Genomic DNA, 18,346 nt, shown 5'->3' on the forward strand with positions numbered 1-18,346 from the left:
TGGGGGGAGTTGCGACCACGCACTGCAACATTTTCAAAATTTCTTTGATCTTACATGGAAATTTTGAATTTTTTAATATATACACAGGACATATATGTTTAGAACGCCTACCTAAATTTCCTGGCTTCGGCACTGGTGGGGCGTGTGTGAATCTATAAGCTATTGTAATGTGTATTTCAAAGATTATTATATTTTATTGTTGGCATGCAGTGTCATGACTCCGTATTACAGCGAGGAGACTGTCTACTCCAAGAGTGACCTTGAAATGGAGAACGAAGATGGAGTATCAATCATATATTACCTTCAAAAAATTTATCCAGGTTTAAAGTGTGGTACCATTTCATTTTACTGACGTAGAATTGTGTTATCAATTTAAATGCCGAATATCTCATTCAGATGAATGGAGTAACTTCATGGAGCGTGTAAACTGCAAAGAGTACGAGATTTGGGAAAATGAAGAGAACATACTGCAGCTACGTCACTGGGCCTCCTTGAGAGGACAAACTCTTTGCAGAACTGGTTAGTTGAGTCTCCCTCCTTGTTTACCTTCCGTTTTCCATTCATATTGTTTGACAATATTTATTCTTCTGCAGTGAGAGGAATGATGTATTACAGACGGGCTTTGAAACTTCAGGCTTTTCTCGACATGGCTACGGAAAACAGTAAGATGAGTTTTATCGGGAGATGTAAGGGATGGGATCATAGAGTTAGAATGTCAAGAGTTTGAGTCTTTGAAATTAAAAGGAAAGATGCTTAGAATATGACATTCACATATGGTTTAGTTGCAGAAAATTGGTGCTGAAATTCAATTATTTTGAAGTAGACAGAAATTTGGTTAATTTTAAAAAGTTATTCTTAAACCCATTTGTCTATTTCTTCAGAGAATTTTTGTAGCTGTTCTGCATTATGTTCGACTCTCTGATCAAACTGTGCAACCACATAAAGAAATGCTTCTAACTTCTATGTTCTAGAATTGGATTTAAATTAGCATCCTGAGGTTTAAGTACTGAATGTGTGTGGCATTCTCTGAATTGAGATGTTAGCTACCAAATTCTCTCAGGCTAGTTTCTGAGTTTTAACTGCTTTAGCCTAAACTCAACAGAGATACTTGAAGGATACAAAAGTATAACGGTACCATCAGACGAAGATAAGAAGAGCCAAAGATCCTTATATTCTGTATTAGAAGCTATAGCTGACATGAAATTCACATACGTTGCCACCTGTCAGAACTATGGGAACCAAAAACGCAGTGGAGATCGTCGTGCAACCGACATTTTGAATTTGATGGTGAAGTACGTTGTATTCTTGAGACAGTGAGGAGTTAATATGTTAAATTGAAGATTCTTAAGCCTTCATTTATTGAGCTAATTTGATTTTGCAATCTTCTGCTCGATTTTTGCAGTAATCCATCTCTCCGTGTTGCATATATAGATGAAGTCGAAGAAATGAAAGGTGGAAAAAACCAAAAGGTTTATTATTCTGTATTGGTAAAAGCTGTTGATGATCTTGATCAGGTATATCATTCTTAATTCCAAATGAAACACCAGGTTAATTTTGTTGCAACTCAAGGGCTTAGTGTTTTTGTTTCTCCCTGAAGGAAATTTACCGCATAAAGTTGCCTGGCTCAGCAAAAATAGGAGAAGGGAAACCTGAAAACCAGAACCATGCTATTATTTTTAGTCGTGGGGAAGCTCTTCAGACCATAGATATGAATCAGGTATATAGGAGTAAACTGGATTCATTATATTGCTTAACTTGTTTATCCAAGAAGAATATAGGAAGAACACAGTTGCCTGCTTCTTTTTGTAGGACAACTATTTAGAAGAAGCTTTTAAGATGCGGAACTTGCTTGAGGAATTTAACGAGGATCATGGGGTGAGGCCACCTACAATTTTGGGTGTTCGTGAACATATCTTCACTGGAAGGTTGGCTAGGCTTAAGCTTTCATCAATTCATTAGATTCAGATTAAGCTATATCTGATATAGTGTCTCATCTTAACTGCAGTGTGTCATCATTGGCTTGGTTTATGTCAAATCAAGAAACCAGCTTTGTCACCATTGGTCAACGGGTTCTTGCAAGACCTTTGAAGTGAGTTTTTTATTTTTTTTGCCCCCCCAATTGTGCGAACTGATTTAAGTATTGAATAAGAAGTCCTCGTCTTTCTTGGTTTGTGTTTTAGCTTGACCAAGAACTTGTACCTTCTTTATCTTCAATGGAACAAAGCACTGATTATCAGTCACAAGCAGCTTAAAATATGATTAATGCTACATAAAATAATGGATGACTCAATTGTTTTTGGCTTGGTGTTTCATTTAAATAATTATTCAGACATGAAGGTTTCTAATCATCAAAAGATGATTGAAGACTCAATTGCTTTTAGCATGGTGTTTATAATTATTCAAACATGAAAGGTTGCTAATCATCAAAAGATGAAAAGAGAGGGTAGTCATTTCTGTTCAAAAGGAGAAGGAAAAAAAATCCTTCTTTCCTGTTAATCAGATATACAGCATAAAGCAGGGAACTAATGTTGACAAATCTATCTCTATAAAATGGGGAGTCAAAGGCTGATTCCTAGTTGATTTGTGGATGGATGTTGATAGTGTGCTGTATAAATCACGGAACTAATGTCGAAAAATCAATCCCTATAAAATGGATGGTCAAAGGCTGATTATTAGCTTATTTGTTGAAGAAGTCTGATAGGTAGTTAATTCCATAATTGTAAATTAAGGCTGACTTTAATTGTATCCCATGATTGTAGGTGGTTTTTTTAGGAAGTAAGTTTTTCCTTTTGCATAGAATATAACGCCTATATAATTCTATAGATTTATGACTTTGCAATACAACAAAATATACACATTCAGACACATTGACATGGTATTAGAGCTATATTCGAATCAATTCTGTAAATATCAGTGGTGTGTTTTCTTGGAGGATTTCTAGCATTCCTTGGAAGCTTCCTGTCTGAAGTTTAAAGGTATTAATTGTTGGTTTTATCAAGGTCTCTTGATACCTACCAAGTTCAGTCTGTTCTAGATATTGCATACGAATTTTCTGAGCTTGTTTTCAATCAGCAGTAGCGGTTGATATATGTGTGCGGATTGCCCGAATTCTTTAGAAGTCACTGTTGTTGCATGATGTCAGGAGAAAACACTATTGTTCATTGTAATGGGAAAAAATTACTTGGCCTTGAAGTTCCAATTTAGAATGTTATGAAAGGGAAGGAGTTGTGGGGATGTAAATATGGATGGAAAGAGTAAAGCTCTTGACAGTGGAACGTATCTTGCTTAATGGAAAAGCAAGGATGCAAGAGTTTATGGCTTGGCTATTGGGATCTATTGAGCCTCAAATGGTAAATAATCTTCGATCCATTACAACTGCTAAATTGATGTGGTAGTATCTGAGGCGTATCTACAATCAAGACATCAAGGCTAGAAGGTTCAGTTGGAGTTGGAGCTTGCTAGTTACAGCAAGGTAATCTGTCCGTTGGACAATTTTATGGTGTGTTTCTTAATTTATAGAGTGAGCATTCGAGCATTATTCATGTTGTAATGGAATGTAAATATGTAGGCTTAATCAGAGGGATTCCTAATTAGTATCCTACCAAATATAGAATCCCTACTTTGTGTGTATATATATATATATAGGTATCATCACTTATGAAGAGATTAAGGAAAAATTATTTTTCTTCTTGAGTTTACATGGTATTAGAGCCCTAAACCATCTCGCCAGTAGGTTCGGTTCTTTGTGGCATGCGGCAGCTCTGTGCTTCTGTCTTTGCATTTTCGGGTTTTTGGCGTCTAGGTCACGTTTGAACTTCGGGCTTCCGACGTCTGGGTCTTTCACTCGTAGTTGCCGGCTGTTTGGTTTTTCTCTCCCACATCGCCAACAGTTCGGCATTCCTCTTCCAGTTTGAGTCAACAAGTTGCTGGAAGATTTCGAGTCCATTCATCCAGTTGACCGATTGTAGCACTGGGCAAATTCTGGATTCTGGTTTCTATTTGGGTTGAAGTCGGCATTCTAGGTTCAGTGAGTCCATTTCTTTGTGTGGGCAGTATAATTGTTGGTCCATTATTGTTGGCATTTAATTGTTGGTCCATTATGGTTGGGCTAATTGATTTAGTTGGGCTGGGCTATCATTATTTGTGGTATTTTTTTTTTATTAGTTATCTGGACCTTGTGTTTCGTTATCATGGTTGATAAACAAAAACATTTAGCTGTGACTGATGTCATTCCAATAATGTTCAAAATCACGAAACATAAGTTCGTTGGTCCAATTTCTATGGATAATCACCTCACTGAAGATCCACCAACGGATAATACCAGCCAAACATGGTTAAGAGATGATGCTCGATTATTCTTACAAATTCGAAATTTCATTGACACTGAGATAGTTTGATTAATCATCGTGAGTATGTTAATGAATTGATGGAATATTTAGAATTTATGTACTCTGGGAAAGGAAATGTGTCCCGTATTTACGAAATCTGTAAGAGTTTTTACCGTACTGAACAGTGTGATCAGTTTCTCCAATCTTATTTTATGAATTTCAAAGACATAAGAAGAATTAAACGTTTTGTTACCTTTGAGTTCTGATGTGAAAATTCAACAAACTCAGTGGGAGCAAATGGCCGTGATGAGTTTCCTAGCTGGTCTTAATTTTCAGTTTGAGATTGCTAAATCTCAAATCCTCTCCAGTGTTGAGATTTCATCTCTGCAAGAGACCTTTACTAGAGTACTTAGCACAGATATTAGTGCTTCTGTTGCTTCAGCAGTTCAGGATTCTAGTGCTCTTATCAGTCGTGGTGGTAGAGGTAATATAAGAGGCAGAGGCACGGGTAGTCGAATTAATTGGAGTCAAAATGAAGGGGGTGTTATATGCTATTATTGTCATGAACCGGGTCATGCCAGATATTCATGTTTAAAATTGCTAATAAATCTCAGAAGTCTCACTCAGCTCATGTGGCAACTGCTATTTCTTCTGGGCAGATTATTACAGTTTCTGCAGATGAATTTGCCAAATTCACTCAGTACCAAGAAACATTAAAGAATTCATCTCACTCTATCTCTGCCATTGCTGAGATAGATAAATGTAATACATGCCTTCTTTCATCTTCATCAAAATGGGTTATTGATTCTAGTGTTACAGATCATATGACAGGTAATCATAGTCTCTTTTCCCCTTTTCAATCACATACATCTCCGTCCACTGTTACTTTAGCTGATGGCTCTACATCTTGTGTTCTCGGCTCTGGCACTGTTAATCCAACCCCATTAATTTCTTTATCATCTGTCTTAAGTCTACCAAAATTTTCTTTCAATTTAATGTCTGTTAGCAAACTTACTCGAACTTTAAACTGTTCTGTCTCATTTTTTCCCGATTACTGTGTTTTTTAGGATCTTATGACGAAGAAGATTATTGGTAAAGGACATGAATCAAGCGGTCTATATTCTGGGTATCCAAGTGCCCAAGTCCATTGCATGTTCAGGTGTCTTAACTCCATTTGAAGCACATTGTCGGTTGGGATATCCATCTTTACCTTTGTTGAAGAAATTATGTCCTCAATTTCAAAATGTATCGTCTTTAGATTGTGAGTTGTGTCAGTTTACGAAACATCATCGTTTGTCCTCAGTTCCTCGAGTCAATAAAAGAGCTAATTCTCCTTTTGAGTTAGTTCATTCAGATGTTTGGGGTTTGTGTCCTGTCGTGTCTCAAACTGGATTTCGGTATTTTGTTATATTTGTTGATGATTTTTCTTGTGTGACTTGGCTTTATTTAATGAAAAATCGTTCTGAATTATTTTCTCATTTTAGTGCCTTTTATGCTGAAATTAAAATACAGTTTAGTGTGTCTGTACGTACATTGAGAAGTGATAATGCCAAAGAATATTTTTCGAGTCTTTTCAGACTTACATGCTTCGGAATGGTATTCTTCATCAATCCTCCTGTGTTGACACACCCTCTCAGAACGGTGTGGCTGAAAGAAGAAAATAGACATCTTCTTGAGATAGTCAGGACACTCCTGTTCCAAATGCATATTCCCAACCAATTTTGGGCCAATGCTGTCTCCACAGCCTTTTTTTGATTAATCGAATGCCTTCATTTGTTCTTCATGATGAAACTCCTTGCAATGTCATTTTTCCCACTAAATCCTTGTTTCCTATTGAACCAAGAATATTTAGTAGTACTTGTTATGCTCGTGATGTACGTCCCTAGGTGACTAAATTAGATCCTAAATCCTTAAAATGCATTTTTCTGGGTTATTCTCGTGTACAAAAGGGTATCGATGCTATTGTCCGAGTCTTAACAAATATCTCGTGTCAGTTAACGTTACCTTTCTGGAACATGTTCCTTTCTTTACCACTTCTTCTACTTCTCTCAATAAGGATAGGATGATGATCTATTGGTTTGTCGTGTAACTTCTACACCTATTGATCCCACACCACCTATTCTCTAGGTGTATTCCAGACGACGAATCACTCCTAATATATGTTCGGCACGTAGCTCTTTTTCGACATTGGATCCAGTATCTAGTGATCTTAATCTACCCATTTCATCATTTGTTTCTTATGATCACTTGTCCTCTTCTTCTTGTTCTTTTGTTGCCTCCATAGACTTCGTGACTATTATGAAAACTGTTCACGATGCCTTATCCCATCTTGGATGGCGTGTCGCTATGATAGAGGAGATTAGTGCCTTATATGTTAATGGTACTTGGGATTTGGTGAATTTACCTGCAGGAAGAAAGGCTATTGGATGTAAGTGGGTGTTTGCAGTCAAAGTCAATCCTGATGGATCAGTGGCTAAACTTAAAGCTCGCCTTGTGGCTAAAGGCTATGCCCAAATTTATGGTGTGGATTATTCTGACACTTTCTCCTATAGCCAAATTAACGTCTATTCATTTGTTCATTTCAATGGCAGCTACACATACTTGGCCTCTACATCAATTAGATATAAAAAATGCTTTCTTACATGGTGATCTCCAGAAGGAACTCTATATGAAGCAGCCACCTGGGCTTGTTGCTCAGAGGGAGTATGGGAATGTGTGTCATCTTAGAAAGTACTTATATGGTTTGAAACAGAATCCACGTGCATGGTTTGGAAAATTCAGTCAAGCAGTGGAAAAGTTTGGAATGCAAAAGAGCAAGTCTGATCACTCAGTATTCTGCAAACAGTCTGAATCCGGTATTATTCTCCTTGTATATGTTGATATTATTATCACTAGAGATGATGCTCTGAGAATTTCATTTTTAAAATCCTTTCTCCACACCTAATTTCACACGAAAGATTTAAGGATGTTGAAGTATTTCTTGGTAGTTGAGGTGACAAGAAGCAAGAAAGACATCTTTTTATCTCAGAGAAAATATGTACTGGACTTACTAACTGAGACAGGAAAGTTGGGAGCTAAACCAAGCAATGCTCCAATGCTTCCTAATATGCAACTTACCAAAGATGATGACTTATTTGAAGATCCTGAGAAATATAGAAGACTGGTTGGGAAATTGAACTATCTTACAGTAACTCGTCTTGATATTGCGTATTCTGTTATTATTGTAAGTCAATTGATGTCTTCCCCGACAGTTCACCATTGGACAGCTTTAGAACAGATCCTGTGTTATTTGAAGGGAGCCCCTGGACGTGGGATACTGCACAGAAATTATGGACATACCCACATCGAATGTTTTTCAGATGCAGAATGGGCAGGTTTGATCGAAAATCTACTATTAGCTATTGTGTTTTTGTTGGAGGGAATTGGTTTCGTGGAAAAGTAAGAAACAAAATGTTGTGTTTCGATCTAGTGCAGAATTAGAATATAGAGCTATGACACAATCTGTGTGAGATAATGTGGATATATCAGCTCTTAACTGAAATTGGTCTTAAGGTCTCAACACCAGCAAAGTTATGGTGTGACAATCAAGCGGCTCTTCATATTGATTCTAATCCGGTGTTTCATGAACGAACTAAGCATATTAGATTGACTGTCATTTCGTGCGTGAAAAGGTGCAGCAAAATTTAATATCTACGGGACGTGAAAACTGGAGAACAACTAGAAGATATCTTCACAAAGACTGTAAATGAGATTCGGGTTGATTATATTTGTAATAAGTTGAGCATGATTAATATTTATGTTCCAGCTTGAGGGGGAATGTTATGGAATGTAAATATGTAGGTTTAATTAGAGGGATTCCTAATTAGTATCCTACCAAATATAGAATCCCTAATTTGTATATATATAGGTATCGTTACTCATGAAGAGATTTGAGGAAAAATTATTTTTCTTCTTGTGTTTACACATGTTAAGGTTCATTAAGAAGCATAAAGTGCAATTTAGGATGTTCATGTAAAGAGTCAGAGAGATCAATTTTTAAAGAAGCTGAGATTCGAGTTTGGGACTACGCGGATAGGTTTACTAAATCGTGATCCCATCCCATCGTTGGATCTACTCAACTTGGAATGACACAAGATAGGATTAATTTCGCCTATGCTACTTAGAGAAGAGGAACAAATAAACTCAATAATACTCAATAAGACTTGATGTCCCTCATTGTGAGATGTTCTCTCATTAAATAGAACCAAATCAAACTAAATATAGTAAAAACAATATATTTATATATGGTACAATATAATAATAATAATAATATAGCTGTAATATTTCGTAATCTTCGATGATTTTCATAATCTTTATTTAACCCCATTAACACCCTCCCTTCAAATTGCAATCTTGAACTGCGACGGTGACAGTACTTGTGTCGATGAAGAAGAAATCCAAATTAGAGCAACCAACTACGAAAATTAGTGACGACGAGATACCAAGAACAACAAAATAGTGCAGAAACAACTAAAAAACAACTCCAAAGCCATTCCAGAGAGTTCATACCCCAAGAAGAATTTCTAAAAGAAATTCACGAAGCGTGTCGACACACACAGTGAGCTCTATATGTTGGGAGAACTCAGTCGAACACATAATTCGTGTTCTGACAAAAGTTCTAACGCTAATACTCGAGTAAAAAATCTAGCAATATATCACTAACCAAGATACTGCAGTTGGAAGAAATTCCACCTAATAGCCTATACAAAAAACTCAAAGATGATCCTCCTTTGAGAATCCAAAATTCTAACTCATCAACCAAGCAACCAAAATTCAATGATCTGCACTCCCATGTCTCTCTCACTATCACGTTTTAGTCATTATGCATACCATTTTCTTCAAAATTTGTAGATGAAGAAGTTGAGTAGAAGAATATTTCTCCTAGATTTTAGCGTAATGCCGAGGAAGAAATTTCAACCAATGTATTTATATATGGTATAGTATAATTATAGTATAGCTGTAATATTTCGTAATCTTCGATAATCTTTGTAATCTTTATTTGACCTTATTAACACCCTTCCTCAAATTGATGCTATCAATTTGCAATCTTGATTTGCGACGGTGACAATACTTGTGTCCACAGAAAAGAAATCCAAACCAGAGTAACCAACTACGAAAATTAGTGACGATGAGAGACCAAGAACAAAATAGTGCAGAAACAACCAAAAAATAGCTCCAAAGCCACTTTAGAGACACTCCAGAGACCTAGAAATTCACGAAGTATGTCGACACACATAGTGAGCTCTATTTGTCTGGAGAACTCAGTCGAACGCATAATTCGTGTTCCGATAAAAGCTCTAACGCCAATACACGGGCCAAAAATCCAGTAATATATCGCTGACCAAGATACTGCAGTTAGAAGAAATTCTACCAAATAGCCTATTCAAAAAATTCAAAGATGATCCTCCTTTGAGAATCCAAAATTCTAACTCATCACCCGAGCAACCAAAATTCAATGATTTGCACCCCCATGTCTTTCTCACCTTTTCATTTTAGGTCATTCTGTATGTTATCTTCAAAAATTGTTGATGAAAAAGTTGAGTAGAAGAATATTTCTCCTAGATTTTAGCGTAATGCCGAGGAAGAAATTTCATCCCACAATAAAATTAAACCAATTTAACTAGAGTAACCCGAATTATGCTAATAAATCAATCCAAAAGCTGCCTATATAATACAACCCAACTATGGTAAAACCTAAATAATGTAACCAAAACAAGAAGTCTAACTTAAGAATTAAGAGCCCAAACTCAAACTACTACTTTTGAACAGCCACAAGTTGCCATCTTCTGAGCCAGCCATAAAACTTCAGCCACCATGAATCCGCCCTTGACCCAACATGATAGCTTCTAACTTGCTCAAAGTACACGAAAATGCAATTGAGAATTGACTTCCCTTAGGGTTTCGTTACCATCTTAATAAATTCTCGACTGCTTGTTTCTCGGAATTAGTCCCTAAGAAGGACGAACCTTTTGCTTGCCAATAACTATTCCATTTAATCTCAATATTGCATCCTCTGCATTGCTTATGTTCGCAAATTGTACTGATCCACATCCTTTTTCAACTGATATTTCAAAGGAGATAACCTCTCATCCAGTACCCATATACCTACAACCCTCAAAACAAAACAACCGGTCTAATCCAATGAAGCCCACCATCAGCAGAAAAAATCTAGCCCATTATCAACAACATCCATATATTCTAATATCGGCCCAACCCATAACCTCATACCGGTCCATTTTGTAGCCTCCAATTATTCCAGCCCATAATCAGATAACCCATTAAATAGAAACTAACGTAGCTCACTAACCAAGTACCTCAACTCACAAGATGACCCTTAACCACCATTAAAACATAACTTAGCCCAAAAACCATCATATCCTTCTTCTTCCAAACAATTCTAACTGTTGTCGCTCTCCTACAATACCATTGCACAGAAAATTTTTACCCAGCAACACCCACTCTAGACTGTCTCGACAATGTAGGCAAACTCCTGTTTATCCTTCAGTGCCCAGTTGATCTTCTTATTTTTAGTTCCAAGATCAATAACCACAAAGTTCTTCAATATTTCAGAAACTGAAGCTAGCACCACATCCATCTGAATGCAGGTTTTATCCCAATCGTGGCTAAATTAAAAGACTTCGGGTTTGCATCGGCTAATAGCGATTTATGACTGAATAGAATTCTTGAGTTCAAACTGAGGAAAAGAAATTTAGGGTTTGTTCTTACAAATTAACTTAATTCTATGATTAAAATAAAAACTTGACAAAGAGCACCATGAGAGGAAGAAGACTAGCCTCCCCCTTGAGAAAACTCAACCAAGAAAAAAATTTAAGGAATATGATCTGATACCATGTCAAATAAACTAAATAATACTCAATAAGACTTGATGCCCTCATTATGAGAGGTTCTCTCATTAAATAAAATCGAATCAAACTAAATATGGTGAAAACAATGTATTTATATATGGTACAATATAATTATAATATACCATAATATTCCGTAATCTTCGATGATCTTTGTACTCTTTATTTAACCTCATTAACTGAAATTTGTCGAAAATTCAACAATACAGCAACAAGGAATATGGGCATATTGCACGGAATTGTAGCAAGAGATTTTGCAACTATTGCAAGAAGAATGGTCATATCATTAAGGAATGTCCAATACAACCCAAAATAGATAGGCACAGGCATTTCATTTGGATCTTCAAATCTCACTAGTGGCTTTAGATCTTGCACAGAATGTTGCATCCACCTCGACTGGACTAGCTAGTGTTAATTAGCTTGGACTCATTTCTAAAATGGTACCACAAATGATTATATCAGTTTTCTTTGCTTTCAGACAACATTTCCTATTGATTTATGTAGGGGATGTAAAAAAGAGCTTTCTCATCTAAAGATGGGAGTGCTTTCTCACTATACAATGACCACTACGAATGAAGGACTGATGACAATGGAGGAAGAGTAGTAGGAGTGAGCCTTTGTAGAGGTGGAATCGAATGATTACAATGTATACAATAAGAAAAAGGAGAGCACTTGGACAATTCACTTTTTTTAAGAACTTTCTACTCCCACTTTTTTGATTTGTGGATTCGGGAGCCTCAAATTATATGATTGGCAATGCAAATATGTAACATGGTATTCGTAAATATGAAGGTCCCCACATTTAGACGTAGAACACTTGTTAGGCTTTGAGTGATTGCATGTTGTCCATGCCCAATAATGCTGATTTTCGACAGCGATTCCCCACCTGATTCAATGGACCTTGAACCTCGATGGTCTAGCAAAGTCACTCAACCCCGAGATAGTTAATGGTTTTACTTACATCACTTATTATGACTTTAGATACTATTTCAAGTACCTCGTTCTTATTCTCAGACATTTCTTCAACCTTGTTTACGGTGAGCTAGCTATACAACAAGAGCTTCAAGTATGACTGAAAAATCACACTTTAGATAGTGTCTTTTCCTCCTGGTGTGAGACCTACTGGGTGTAATTGTGTCAATTCGGTTAAGTTTCGCTATGATGGTTCCTTAGAAAGGTATAAAGCTCGTCTAGTGGTCCTTGGAAATTTTCAGGAGTTTAGCGTTGATCATGAATGAAATTTTACGCCCGTCGCTAAGATGACTATAGTGCAGATCGTCTTGGCAATTGCTGCCTCATAAGGGGCTATCTGGTTAATGGATGTCAATAACACTTTTCAACGTAGATACCTCAAGGAGAAAATGTATATAACTCCTCCATAAGGTCTATTTTTACACCTTCTTTTGATATTTATCGCCTGAAACGGAAACTGTATAGCTTAAAGTAAGCATCACGTGTTTAGTTTGATAAGTTTCATTCCACTTTTCTTGATTTCAATTTTGTTCAAAGAAGTTTTGATTCTTTCCCAGAAAGATTGCTATCGAGACTGTCTTGCTTGTGGTCTACGTGGATGATATTGTGATTGTAGAAATGGACTACCAATTGATTGAGCACTTACAACAGCACCTCAAAGTCTCTTTCTATATGAAGGATCTTGGACGTCTGTGGTATTTTCTCGACCTTGAGGTTCAAACCACACTAGAAGATAAATATTTGCATCAACACAATTATATACAGGATGTGATTCTTTGGTTGGCCTTGGGAAGGAAATTCGGCTCTTACACATTAGCTGGTGAATTTGAAACTGCAATAAGGAAAGGGGGAGCTTCTTTTTTATCCCTCATTTTGACAATTGGTTGGAGCTTTAACTATTTGACATTTACAAGACCAACATTCCTTTGCTGTTCATTAGGTTAGTAAGTTTATGCAGCCACCTCGCCATTGTTATCTTAATGTTGTTCGTTGTATTATTCGTTATCTCAATAGGACTTCTCGACGTGGGTTGCTCTTTTCTGTTGGATCTTTTATTCTACTAGTCGGTTACAGCGATGTGGATTGCAGACTATGCGGACATTTGTTGTTCTGTCACAGGTTGGTGCACGTTTTTCGAAAATACTTCTTTCTTAGAAGTGTAAGAAAGTATGCTCGCGTCTTGTGTGCTTCGTAGGTTGTTGGCTTAACTCGATTTTCCTTAGCTCCAACATGTTCTGCTTCATGCTAACAACACAAGTAGTAATCAGATTGCATCTAACCCTATCTTTCATGATCGGACCAAGCACATTGAAGTGGATTGTCATTATTTGAAGCTTTTGTTAGGGTGTGATTACTCTTCCTTATATATTTAAAGTGTTATTTGGACAGCCGATGTGTTCACCAATGCTCTTGCCTAGCACCGACATCAGTTCGTGATTGACAAATTGATGCTTCTTAATCCCCATATCAATTCGAGGGAGATGTTAATCAGACATGCAACATAAAACAAGGAAATAATGTTGACAACTCAATTTCTGTGAAATAGATAGTCAAATGTTGGTTATTGATTTGCTCACGAAGGCTGATTGTGTGTAGAATAAATCAGGGAACTAATGTTGACTGTTAGGTTTTTGATACCCAATAAATCCCGAGTTATGATGTTAACATGGGTTAATTATTTCATAAGTATAGGCCGATGAATTAAATAAGTCCAACAACCAAATCCATGAGCTCCACCTGGCCGAATTGTATTCCATCTTGGATGGCTTGAATCTTAGCCCGTCTAGGTCCCTTAAAGTTCCAATTAAAAGCCTAACCCTAGAGTATATATAAGGCTATAACCATAGCCACTTTTCTTGTATGATATCTATGGTTTTGTGAGAAAAAAGAGGAATCCCGGCTGCTCCCTTTAGTGTGCAAAAAAACAGCCCCTAGAAGTGTTCAAAACGCTTGTTTATTTTGTGTAATTGGTGATTCCTTCATAGTATATCTTTGTGGTGTCTTCTCCTAGCCTTTGTGGCCACAAATCATCACATTTTCTTGTTCTACGTGAGTAAGATTGAATAGTAACCGAGGTGAATTATATTAGTTGTGGTTTGGAGCCGATTGGATTGGTTGTTGGTAGAGAAAGGTGTGTTGGACTGAGCCTAGAAAACACTGAATTGAAGATCCTTGGAGAGAGCTTCGACAACATTGACAAATCAAACCTTTATTAAATTGGTAGTCAAAGAGTGATTATTAGCTGATTTGCTGAAGAAAGTTGATTGCTAGTTGATTCCATAATTGTAAATTAAGGCTGACTTTAAGAATAGCCCAGGATTGTATGTAGTATTTTTAGGCAGTAAGTTTTTCAATTTCTGTACAATACAAACACATATATAATAGTATAGTTCATGACTTTGCAATTCAATGAGATATACACATTCAGACACATTGGCACTTCCCTGCTAGAGCATGCTCCATATGTTTGAAAACACCTGTATAAAATTAACGATTGGCATGAACAAACAGTGCCACAAAAGAGGGAATACAATGTAGTAGCAGCAAAAGCAGCCAGATTCTGAAAACAATTATCCTATTAGATTAATTTGATGATCCATCTTGAATGCTAAAAATCTGCATGATATGATCTGTCTAATTGGTTTATTTAGGGTGCGATTCCACTATGGACATCCAGATGTATTTGATAGAATATTTCACATCACTCGTGGTGGAATTAGCAAAGCTTCAAGGGGTATTAATCTCAGCGAGGATATATTTGCTGGTAAGATCTTTAAACCACACTGTTTGCTCTTGCACTTACAGTTTCCACTTACAATCTGAATATTTTACTTTCTGAAGGTTTTAATTCAACCCTAAGACGTGGAAATGTTACTCACCATGAATATATCCAAGTTGGGAAGGGACGAGATGTTGGCCTCAACCAAATATCACTTTTTGAAGCCAAAGTTGCATGCGGTAATGGGGAACAGTCACTCAGTCGTGATATCTACAGATTGGGGCATCGTTTTGACTTCTTCCGCATGCTGTCATGTTACTATACAACCACTGGGTTTTATGTCAGTTCAGTGGTAATATATTTTACTTTCTGGTAATAAAAGTTATTATTATGAATTTGGTATCACTAATGCTTTAAGAACAGGAAAAAAATGAAATGAAAATGAACTATTTCGAAGTATATTTATCATCTGTTTGTTTGAAATGGGCTGGCAGAGAGTAACAATATTTAATACTTATTATTTTTTCCTTATCCAGGTAATTGGGGAAAGACATGTTTAAAACAAGCAGCAACATAAGCAAACACAAACTATTCCTCATCCTATTTATTTGGGGTCGGCTGCATTAATATTTTTCTCTCTTTGAACAATTGGTACATCTACTAAAAGATCTAATGAAATCAATTATTTTGCAGACACGTCAACCTCATGTTATGTTTGGTCTACTACTGCTGCTAACTTAGTCTTTTTGATATTATCTCTTTTATTGCATTTGAAATTTGAAAATTTGGTTTCATAATTGTTCTTCAAGAGGACTAACCCATTTAAATTCTGCTCTACTTCTGCCTCTTTTAATTTTAATCCTTTTGACTTATTGCTTTTATGGCATACAAAATTCGAAAATTCTGTATAATTACGTGTTCCGCTAGTGGACTAACCCTAGTATTCCTTAATACTATGCAGTTGGTAGTTCTTACCGTCTATGCATATTTGTATGGCAAGCTCTATCTTGCTGTGAGTGGACTAGAGAAAACCATAATCAAATTTGCAAGAGCTAAGGGAGATGAAGCGCTGAAGGTTGTCATGGCATCACAGTCTATTGTTCAACTAGGTCTTTTGATGTCATTGCCCATGGTCATGGAAATTGGTCTAGAGCGAGGCTTTAGAACTGCTTCTGGTGATATAATAATTATGCAGCTTCAGCTGGCATCCGTCTTCTTTACTTTCTCTCTTGGCACAAAACTCCATTACTTTGGAAGGACAATTTTACATGGTGGAGCCAAATACAGAGCCACTGGGCGTGGTTTTGTCGTGCGACATGAAAAGTTTGCTGAGAACTACAGAATGTACTCTAGGAGTCATTTTACTAAAGCGATGGAACTGTTGATTTTGCTTATAACATATCATTCTTATGGCTCAGCAGTAAACAATTCTACTGCTTTCTTGTTTCTTACTATCACAATGTGGTTTCTTGTGGGCTCCTGGTTGTTTTCTCCTTTTCTTTTCAATCCTTCCGGATTCGAATGGCAGAAAATAGTGGATGACTTTGAAGATTGGACTAAGTGGATAAGTAATCGTGGTGGGATTGGTGTTCCTGCAACCAAGAGTTGGGAGTCCTGGTGGGATGAGGAACAAGAGCATCTTCAGCACACAGGTTTGATAGGCCGTTTCTGGGAAATTGTACTTTCTCTGCGCTTTTTCCTCTACCAGTATGGAATCGTTTATCATTTGCATGTGGCCCAGAAGGACAAAAGTATCATGGTGAGCATATGAATTTTGGTTTAAATTTTTCTTCTTGTTTTTCAATGAAGAAAACCAATTAAGTAATTATTAATATTAGCTAGGATCAGGCTCCTGTTGAAGGTTTGGAATAATTTTTGAAACATATCCTGCTGTTGTGGTTACAGGTTTATGGTCTATCCTGGCTGGTTATTGTTGCTGTGATGCTCATTCTAAAGGTAAATGGTCATACATTTGTTGTAAATTCAGAAAATGACTCCCTATGTGCCAGATGTCTCTGTACCTCCCTCACTTGTATCTTCTATCTGCAGATTGTCTCCATGGGAAGAAAGAAATTCAGTGCAGATTTTCAGCTGATGTTTAGACTTCTGAAACTATTTCTGTTTATTGGTTTCATAGTTATATTGGTCTTTTTCTTTACATTCCTTGAGCTCAGGGTTGGAGATATTTTTGCCAGCTTACTAGCATTCATGCCATCTGGATGGGCTCTTCTGCAGGTGCATTTATACACTTTTTATGATTATTAATTACAAAATATTCAGTGTCGATGTCAATTTTTAATTGTGAATTTTGGCACTGTTTGGTGCAGATAGCACAAGCTTGCAGGCCAATAGTGAAGGGAGTCGGAATGTGGGGATCTGTTAAAGCTCTAGCTAGAGGATACGAGTATATAATGGGGCTTGTGATTTTTACACCTGTGGCCATCTTGGCCTGGTTCCCATTTGTCTCTGAATTCCAAACTAGGCTGCTTTTCAACCAGGCTTTCAGCAGAGGACTACAGATTCAACGTATTCTAGCTGGTGGAAAGAAGCATAAGTAAGAAAAGTTAGTTCTGGAAGCCCCGCAGTGTGTATCTCAAGTGTATATAGCATACTTTTGGCTTTCTCCTTCAGAAATTCTTTGATCTCGAGTAGAAATAAGCAAATACTTGATACTGTATGTACCGCGAATTAATTTTCACTTATTTGATTAAGTATTTCTGCTTGTTGTGTATTTCCGGTTTCTCATAATACCAGCAGTTGAAAAAAGGTCAAAAGGCAGAAATAAACATACAATGTCTAGATTTTCCTACTCCCAAAGTTACAACAACTGATAATAGTATTCACTAGAAGTGTTGTTCTGATTGTGATTTTAGTATGCAGCGGAAATAAGGATAGATTCTATCAAGACCGGATCAGTTCGGTAATAAGAACAGAACAAAGGATATTTTGAGAGAAACTTTTTTTTATATATGAATTATGTGATTTGAGTACATGACAAACCTATTTATAGGATAGTATAAGACTACTAAGAGTCACACAATTAAGAAGAATAATAATGACTAATAATGATGATGAATGCATCCATTAATAATGACTAATAATGATGGTGAATGCATCCATCTCTTCATCTTCCTCTCCAACACTCTTCATCTTCCTCTCTAACACTCTTTATATTTCATCATGTGAAGAAAACCAAAAGTCTTCAATAATCAACATTCTCCTCCTTGAAGCTTTTGGGTAAAACTCCAATCTTCAATCTTAAGTCTTCAAACCTGGATTTGGGCAATGCTTTAGTGAACATATCTGCAATTTGAGATTCACCTGGACAATATTGGAGATGAACTTCTCCTTCTTTCTCAGCTTGTCTGATAGCATGGAACTTCACTTTAATATGCTTGGTTCTTCCATGATCAACTGCATTCTTT

The 18,346-nt window shown here is 36.7% G+C and overlaps 1 protein-coding gene across 1 annotated transcript in view; it reads left to right on the forward strand.

Annotated features, from left to right (window-relative positions):
- Positions 1–17,652, forward strand: part of LOC111401122 (callose synthase 5-like) — a 34,167-nt gene extending 16,515 nt beyond the window's left edge. The window contains exons 29-42 of the mRNA XM_023028701.1: positions 211–320; positions 397–519; positions 594–662; positions 1,103–1,292; positions 1,403–1,514; positions 1,598–1,717; positions 1,810–1,925; positions 2,006–2,089; positions 14,854–14,966; positions 15,044–15,273; positions 15,883–16,680; positions 16,827–16,877; positions 16,971–17,156; positions 17,249–17,652. Coding sequence (XP_022884469.1) covers positions 211–320; positions 397–519; positions 594–662; positions 1,103–1,292; positions 1,403–1,514; positions 1,598–1,717; positions 1,810–1,925; positions 2,006–2,089; positions 14,854–14,966; positions 15,044–15,273; positions 15,883–16,680; positions 16,827–16,877; positions 16,971–17,156; positions 17,249–17,479 — 2,533 coding nt within the window. The 3' untranslated portion in view covers positions 17,480–17,652. The remainder of the gene's footprint in view (positions 1–210; positions 321–396; positions 520–593; positions 663–1,102; positions 1,293–1,402; positions 1,515–1,597; positions 1,718–1,809; positions 1,926–2,005; positions 2,090–14,853; positions 14,967–15,043; positions 15,274–15,882; positions 16,681–16,826; positions 16,878–16,970; positions 17,157–17,248) is intronic.
- The last annotated feature ends 694 nt before the right edge of the window (positions 17,653–18,346 follow it).

This window comes from Olea europaea, chromosome 10, assembly GCF_002742605.1.
Source record: "Olea europaea var. sylvestris chromosome 10, O_europaea_v1, whole genome shotgun sequence".
Taxonomy (NCBI): domain Eukaryota; kingdom Viridiplantae; phylum Streptophyta; class Magnoliopsida; order Lamiales; family Oleaceae; genus Olea; species Olea europaea.